Raw genomic sequence first — 9111 nt, 5'->3', positions numbered from 1 at the left:
AGGAGGTTTACTCATAGACTCAGCTGAAATGTTCATGCACACAGCAGCTATAATACTTACAGTTCTGCCATGTGTCACCCTTCGATGTCTTTCATTTCAGCAAAAGATTTCGAACATGCTCTTACCTGTCGTCATGAAAGTATGAACTGCATGCATTGTTTAATTAGCATTGAATGCCTGTGTTAAGTTATCAGGCAACATGTTGCCACTCAGGCCTCTATTGGCACAGAGACAAGAATAAAATCTTGACGTTTTTTTGAAGTGAACAGTGTGTGAGAGCATGAGGAATAAAAAGTAACAGGGATGTCAGAGAGAAAGAAGGACAGCATGAGACTGACAAAAATGCACAAAACGAAATATACCAGTGGGGCAAAAGATTAGTCAGCCACCATTGTGCAAGTTCTCCCACTTAAAAGATGAGAGAAGGCCTGTAATTTTCATCATAGGTACACTTCAACTATGACAGACAAAATGAGAAAAAATCCAGAAAATCACATTGTAGATTTTTTATGAATTTATTTGCAAGATAATCTCCCTCGATCTGGGGCTCCACGCAAGATCTCACCCCGTGGGGTCAAAATGATCACAAGAACGGTGAGCAAAAATCCCAGAACCACATGGGGGGACCTAGTGAATGACCTGCAGAGAGCTGGGACCAAAGTAACAAAGCCTACCATCAGTAACACACTACGCCGCCAGGGACTCAAATCCTGCAGTGCCAGACGTGTCCCCCTGCTTAAGCCAGTACATGTCCAGGCCCGTCTGAAGTTTGATAGAGAGCATTTGGATGATCCAGAAGAAGATTGGGAGAATGTCATATGGTCAGATGAAACCAAAATATAACTTTTTGGTAAAAACTCAACTCGTCGTGTTTGGAGGACAAAGAATGCTGAGTTGCATCCAAAGAACACCATACCTACTGTGTACCTACCCTGGTCCTCGGGTTTGACGTCATCGATAGTGAGCTTGTGGATCCTTCAGTGAGGGAACAATTTTCACTAGTACTTGTCCAACTACTTATTAACAAACCTTCTGATCCTACCCAGTACAACAGTATGGATACCATTCTCACCTGCCAATGTGTGTAATATGGGTCCTGGCATCGGCCTTCACTTCCACTCCTTTCTTGTACCAGATACCCTTCACAGTCTCATCTGAGACCTCACACTTAAACACAGCCTCGTCCTTTGCCTTCACCGTGAGGTCAGCAATGTTCTGGTACACCTCCAGTTCCTTCTCTAAAGAGTCAGAAGTCAGAGGTCAGAGATGATTCACAATGTATGTAGTATATGAAGTAGTTCAGAGTATGGGGTGTGTTCATTATGATCCTAGTTTTTTCTGGGGGACTTTTACTAGGGAGTCCTAGGTGACATGGATATTTTGTATAACTTATACAGTATATAACAACACCAGATGCATAGAGGATAGGGCATCTGATCCACACAGGAAACAAATACTTATAGACATCAATGGAGGCTGCAAGCTCAAAGTCTATCAACATAAGAGAGAGTACGAGACAGTTAAGGGTAGTGGACAGGTAGTGTCCGCAATGATCAATGTAAACTACTCCACTCCTAGTGAAGGTTACAGCAGAATGAAGTTAGCTGACAGGAGCAATGAGAAGCTGCTACCGAGAGCATAATGGGATTGGCAGCTGGTAATTCTTGGCAATGGCTAAATTTGAATAGAGGCCCAGATAAACTATTGTTGCGAGGCGGGCCAGACACCAGACATCATCTTTAAATTCAACTACACGCAACAACCCCTGAGCGACACATGACAAAATAATACACACAAGATACTTCTGTATTCAGAGGTTTGTGATTATTCCCCTCCTATACTCCCTGTTCACCTATGACTGCGTGGCCACGCATGACGCCAACACCATCATTAAGTTTGCCGACGACACAACAGTTGGCTGTTCACCAACAACAAAACAGACTACAGAGAGGAGGTCAGAGACCTGGCAACCTCTTCCTCAATGTGAGCAAGACAAAGGAACTGATTGTGAACTACAGGAAAATAAGGGCCAAGCACTCCCCCATTCACATCGACGGGGCTGTAGTGGAGCGGGTCGAGAGCTTCAAGTTCCTTCGTATCCACATCACTAAGAAACTATCATGGTCCAGACACACCAAGACAGTTGTGAAGAGGGCACGATAACTCATAATTCCCCTCAGGAGACTGAAAAGATTTGCATGGGTTCTCAGACCTTCAAAGAATTATACAGCAGCACCATCAAGAGCATCCTGACTGGTTGCATCACCGTTTGGTATGGCAACTGCTCGGCATCCAACCGTAAGGTGCTACAGAGGGTCGTGCGTACGCCCCAGTACATCACTGGTGCAGAGCTTCCTGCCATCCAGGACCTCTATACCAGGCGGTGTCAGAGAAAGGCCCTAAAAATTGTCAAAGACTCCAGCCACCCTAGTCATAGACTGTTCTCTCTGCTACCGCACGGCAAGCGGTACCGGAGCACCAAGCCTAGGACCAAAAGGCTCCTTAACAGCTTCTACCTCCAAGCCATAAGACTGCTCAAAAACGAATCAAATGGCCACCTGGACTATTTACATTGACCCCCTTATTTTATTCTAATTTATTTTTTTGCACTGACTCTCTTGCACAGGTTCAATCTACACTTACTGGACTCTAACCACACACCCGCACATACTACACTGACACTGCAACACACACATGGACACACACAAAACACACACGCACACATGCACATTGACGCCACACACAGACATACATTCACATTCCATCACACTCCTCACATACGCTGCTGCTACTCTCTGTTTATTATCGATGCGTAGTCACTATCCCTACCTACATGTACTGTACATATTACCTCAATTACGCGACTAACCCGTACTCCTGCACATTTACTCAGTACCGGTACCCCTTGTATATAGCCTCATTATACACTGCTCAAAAAAATAAAGGGAACACTTAAACAACACAATGTAACTCCAAGTGAATCACACGTCTGTGAAATCAAACTGTCCACTTAGGAAGCAACACTGATTGACAATAAATTTCACATGCTGTTGTGCAAATGGAATAGACAAAAGGTGGATAATTATATGCATATTAGCAAGTAAGACGTGCGCCCATCAAGGAGTGGGTTTCTGTCAGGTGGTGGATCACAGATGCCACTCTGCAGTATCCCCCCTATGTCTTCCTGGCTGAGATGTGTTTGGTCACTTTTGGAGTGCTGGGTGTGGCTTTCACTCTAGTAGGTGCGTGATTGAGACGGACCGTCTACAACCCACACAAGTGGCTCAGCGTAGTGCAGCTCATTCCAGGATGGCAACATCCCCCAATGGAGCTGTGGCATTAGACAGGCTTTGCTGTAGTCCTGTCAGCGTGAGACTGTCCAGACTCACGCATAGCGAGGCCGCTAACCAGGAGACAACAGCGCCAGTTTACAATCACGCGGAGCCGTGGGAGGACGGACCGTCATGGGCCCGCGAATCTATCCAGAGCGCACCACCCCCCGCAGCAAGGACCGCTACCTCCGCCTATTGTGCAAGGAGGAGCAACGCTGCCCAGAGCCCTGGCAAAATGACCTCTCAGCAGGCCACAAATGGCATTGTGTCCAAAATGGTGCAATGGGTGTAAAGTTAAATATCAAGGAAAAGGAGTGGCTACCTCTTGAAGAATCTCGTCAAATATAAAATATATTTTCGATGTCTGGTTTACCCAACACTTTTTTTGGGTTCTATACGATGATTCCTATAATGTGTTTATTCATAGTTTTGATGTCTTTCACTATTATTCTAAAGATTGTAAAAGAAGAGAGAAAACAGAATTCTTTACCTGTACTGTGACACCACACTGTCCAAATTTTCCTTGGCACGGTACTGTAACTTTAGAAACAGAAAACCAATGTCTGCACTCTTGCAGCTCTGGTGACATCACATATTGACAGGTATTTTGGCCATGTTTAGGTATTTGTATAACGGTCCCATAAACTGATGTTTAGTTTAAGAAGAATGGTGGAGAATGTGGTGTTTTTAGGATTGTTCATACATGGACACTGCTGTAAGGTTCTGTCACAGTTGAAAATGCTGAAGTTGACTTTGTTAATTGATGGTTGTTGTTCAATCACGTAATGGTGTTAAATTAATGTTGGTTATTTAATTTTTTGTCCTATGTTCGTTTAGATTTTCTCCTACGGTTCGTTTTCAATTGAATGGTCATTCATGCCAACGTCTCTACCCACGTCTCCTGCTGGTTTGGTCTCTAGTGCATCGGTGAATATGTGACACCATTTTTAGTTTTGTGATTCCCGTATCTTTTTGGATATCCCTATAAAATTATACACCTATTGGCACGAATTAGATATGACAGAAGAAATTAAGACATGCAGTACAACAGAACAGAACAGAACGAGGAGAGAGAGAGGAGAGAGAGAGAGAGAGAGAGAGGAGAGAGAGAGAGGAGAGAGAGAGAGAGGAGCGAGAGATGAGAGAGAGAAGAGGAGAGAGAGAGAGAAGAGAGAGAGAGAGAGAGAGAGAGACAGAGAGAACGGGAGACAGGTAGAGAAGACGGAAGACATGTATTTGGAAGCCCGATTACCTGGGTTCTCAACTAGTGTGATGGCACTGAGAGATGGACAGAGACGCGAGACAGAGACTTTAGACGGGAGCAGGGGGTTGAGTAGAAACATAGAAAATTATATGACACATAACGGAAATTAGTAGTGATAGACAGAGATAGACAGAGACAGAGACAGAGACAGAGACAGAGACAGACAAAGACACATATAGACAATTGAGGGTCACCTGCGCCAGCCTGTACCCTTCAGATAAAATATATGGGCCATGTCTTCTAACTTTAGCCGGTATTTGGACAGACTTGTGTTTGCGCTGTAACCTTGACATAGTGACATGGTTGATGGCGTGGGCAGCCATGTTTCAAGGTTAGGCAGAACAGGGGCTTGCTTGGAGTGACAGGAACATAAGAGTAGGCTGGGTCTCGTTGAAGGGTGAGGAAGAAGATTCACATTGTTTTTTTTAATCTTCAGCCCAGTACTCTAGTTCAAAGATTGCTTTGTCAGTCTTTAAACTGGACATGCTTTATGGACTGCAGGTGGTTGGACCCCCAGATACTAGCTATCATGTTCAACATTGTTGAGCAGAGATGTATTTCAATCTGTTGTGTTGTCTGACGTAAGCACTTACCCGACACCATGAGTTCAGCCATAGATTCACCACCATTGGTTTTAACTGTGTAGTGGCCACAGTCCTCCTTAGTTGCCTCATTAATGATGAGGACGTGCTTGCGGCCATCTTTCTTGAAGCGGTACTTGAAGGACTCATCCCTTGTCAGCTCCACACCATCTTTCTCCCTGCAGAGACAGAGCACCACATGAGCACTAGCAGTCTCAAATTCTCCATTATTGTCCGATTAATTGAATCTACATTTCTACATCAACATTTCCATATATATATATATATATTAAGCAACACTATATAAAGACTTTATAAACAGTCAGAGGTGTCACTATAACAGCTTTGATTTGAGGTTATGTTAGACAGTATCTAGTGAATGTGTTACAGAGTTGCCGATGTAACACTGTCAGCCATTTTGCATTACAAATCGGCACTGACAAATGTTCTCAATATGTCACTTTTCTGAATGGTCATCACTTTACCACAACTATTTAATTTTCACCAATGAAGGCACAGTTGCACAGGTATTAACAGTTGTATCATTGCAATCTGATACTGTATGTTTGCTCAAAGAAACAAATTGGCGAATAGATATTTATTTATGTGTCCATGGTTAGGCCCAATTCCAGGAACATCACAATGCTGTATTTTGGATGGGTGACCATAATTCACGATTACTTTCCCGCTAAAGGACAGGGGACGTGCTAACAGCCCTGTGTGACCTTTCATGTGGCTGATAATTTACTACATGTTGTGATATCCAGCCTAGCCCTGTGGCAGATATACTGTGACTGAGACCCTGTGGCAGAGACCCTATGGCAGAGACCCTGTGGCAGAGACCCTGTGACAGAGACATTGTGGCAGAGACAATGTGGCAGAGACACTGTAATATATAGCCCAGCCCTGTGGCAGAGACACTGTACCTGAAACACTGACAGGAAGGTCAGCATCTGTCTGTCAATCAGGGAAGTCACAGCCTGGGGGTGACTAACACGTTAAAGCCATGAGCGACACAAATGCCATCTACCGGACATGTGAGGAATGTGCAGCGCAGAGTCAAAAACTACATCTGTTTCAATCCTTACAACCAGAGTAATGTATCCTCAAACCAAGATCTGATATGTGGATTAMTTCTAACAAGGGAAACACAAAATACAGCAATTTCCTATATGAAACCTAATGTACCACAATGTCACCATATTAGTTATTACAGCCATCTGTTGTGTCTTTCCGAGTTGTTGTGAAATGACGTAATGTGAACAGTATGCCAGACCATGCTATTGATGTCCTCGGTCAGGGACTTGGCACTTTGTAAATCTTAAAATACTGTCTGGTATGGCACCCATTGTTGACCTCCTCACACCTTCTATGGTATGGAAGTGTTTGAGTTTGATTTGTGGGTTGAGGGAACGTCTTACCATTTGACAGTAGCCCCTTCTTCTGACACCTCACACTCTAACTCCACCCGCTCACCCTTCATGACCATCTGGTCCTCCAGATTACTTGTAATAGTGACAGGAGGCTCTGYAGACACACAGAGAAAGAAACAATACCAACCACCATTATACCACCAGGCACCTTAGCAAATAATCATATTTCCCTTGTTGTGAGTTTCCCTTGTTATGTCATGATGCTATCTTAAACATCACGCAGGCACAAATATAATGTCAGTGTGAAATGCATTCAAACTGGTGTACAAATGAAACATTGATGTTGGACCGTTGATTGTTCACTTTCAGTTGTCTCACATGCACCTTTGACAAAGAGCTCTGTGGTGCACTTCTCATCTCCGACCACACAAGTGTATGTGGCATCGTCTGACAGTGAGCAGTGGTTGATGGTGAGGTATCGCTTGTTGCCAACACTCTCAAAGATGTACCTGGTAGATGGACAAGAACCTTCATTATCCACTCAATTATTCACCAACACCTTTCATAATAAAATAAATGTTCCTTATTGACAGACATAGACAACATTCAAACCACAATAGCCTTCTGTGTAACACTGTCATCCTGTTGATGATACATTGTATAGATAGTTGGTAAATTGGTTGATTGCATAACAGTTTTACATCAGTCATCATCATGTTTTCAGAGTAGACAGCAGTGTGGAGACCCCAAAAAGCTTCCATATTTACAATGGTTGACAGTCGTATTCCTGTCTAGCTTATTTCAGCCCTTTGCTACTGTTGGTACCTAGCAAAACAATCTCAGATGTGCTGCTTGAAATGATGAAAGTACTTACTTGCTGTTCATGAAAGGTCAGCAAGATCAGCACAGTCCATCCATGTGTTGTGTCGGGGGAGAGAAGAGAAACGTTTGCATGGCATATACAGCAATCTGAGAGATAGATAATTGTATTGTTGAGTTGCTGAATAAGCATGTGTTGTACACACATTTGTAAGAGATGGTACATCAGTAATTCATTCAATTTGAATGCAAGCTCAGAAAACCCTTTCCCCTTCCAGTTAATTAAATCTCTTGCCCATTCTTCAGCCATTTTACATCTACGTCTTCATTGGCCACCTCAATACATAGTTTCATTTTATGCCCTTTTTCTACCTGATAGGCAGGGTCCAGCTTCTTTAGGAAAGCTGGGGTTTGGAGACACAGACACGTGGAGAGCAATTACTTTTCCTATAGTTAACAATACTGATCTGCAGAGGTAACATTTAGCTGTAAATACAGATATAGTAGCTAGCTTCTACAATGGAGGCTTCCATGGAGGGATGACTGAAGGGATGAGTACCTAAATGGGTATTTGCGGTGTCCATTTTAGGACGGGTTCAATCTCAGGATGCATAATGTATGAGCTGAAGGATAAGTGTTGGTTTCACAAAGATAGAGATACCAACCTTCACTCTTCTTTTCCTCCTTCTTCATCTTCTTCAGCCTCTTCAACATCCCACGCAGGTCTGTGATGCCATACTGGAAGGCGATCTTCTCATACTCACTGGCTTTAGCATTCTGGAGGATTTCCCATACATCCTCATCAGGCTCACTTTTGACCTGGGACTTAGAGGCACTGGCACAGAAAGAGGACACAAGGGGACAAGGTAAGCCAATGTCTGAAGCCATCACTTAGCATTATCATTAGGCTACATTACTGACCATGCACAGTAACAGTTAGGTCTATCCATGCTCAATAGGCCTACTTATAAATTTTCTTCATTACTTGCAATTTTCCATTACAATTTTCTAAGTCACATTTGCATTCAGGTTTCACTCAAACTCATTGCAGTCTTCACATAACAGTCAGATAACATATTATTACATCGACAACAATTGTTTCTTACCGATGACCTGGTGAAAAAACTGCTGCACTCATTCCGAAGCAGAACCCAAGCGACAAACCAAACAGATTAATACATACATCAAATATACATTGCAGTACCCAAAATCGAATTATAGCACCCTAGAACCCACCCATGAAGACCGCAAATAAGCACAACAACTACAACAAATATATTTTCTGCTGCAATAGTCTGCAGACATACAGAAAAGTGCCATAGCTATTGTAAAATATTGAAAATGAATTCCGATTAATCAGAATTATATAGAACATCAAATCAGAATAATTTATACTGTATTATGAATTTTGAAAAAAACATTCACATTTTCAACAAACAAGAGACCCTAAAACAATGTGTTTGCCAGTATAGGTCAATGCATGACATCAAGGTAAATGCCAGGGCATGAAATCCACTAGACTAGGAGATGGGTTTGACATTAAGTGATTGAGTGAGATGGAACAATGTTTGTGTGTGATGGGGCGGAAATAAACCATTGCTTTGAAAAGTTGTGACTGGATATCGAAGGAAGGTCTGGAGAGTCAGTAATGGCTCATTGTGATGATGCAGTGACACTCATAGGGAAGAAAGAGATGCAGACCACAAAGTGTTGTGAAAGCTTCTATTGCATTCAGATGTGTG

At 42.9% G+C, this 9111-nt stretch overlaps 1 protein-coding gene across 1 annotated transcript in view; it reads right to left on the bottom strand.

The window, feature by feature from the left end:
- The window catches only part of LOC111974465 (myosin-binding protein C, cardiac-type-like), a 40359-nt gene that overhangs the window by 26836 nt on the left and 4412 nt on the right, over window positions 1–9111 (bottom strand). Inside the window, 7 exon segments of the mRNA XM_070447399.1 lie at window positions 534–975; window positions 1073–1238; window positions 5190–5356; window positions 6599–6704; window positions 6935–7071; window positions 7653–7773; window positions 8035–8204. Of these exon segments, the coding sequence (XP_070303500.1) occupies window positions 534–975; window positions 1073–1238; window positions 5190–5356; window positions 6599–6704; window positions 6935–7071; window positions 7653–7773; window positions 8035–8204 (1309 nt within the window).

The sequence above is a fragment of the Salvelinus sp. IW2-2015 genome, linkage group LG15 (assembly GCF_002910315.2).
Source record: "Salvelinus sp. IW2-2015 linkage group LG15, ASM291031v2, whole genome shotgun sequence".
Taxonomy (NCBI): domain Eukaryota; kingdom Metazoa; phylum Chordata; class Actinopteri; order Salmoniformes; family Salmonidae; genus Salvelinus; species Salvelinus sp. IW2-2015.
Note: the sequence above shows the minus strand (reverse complement) of the source record. Positions and strands in the feature narration are given on the sequence as shown.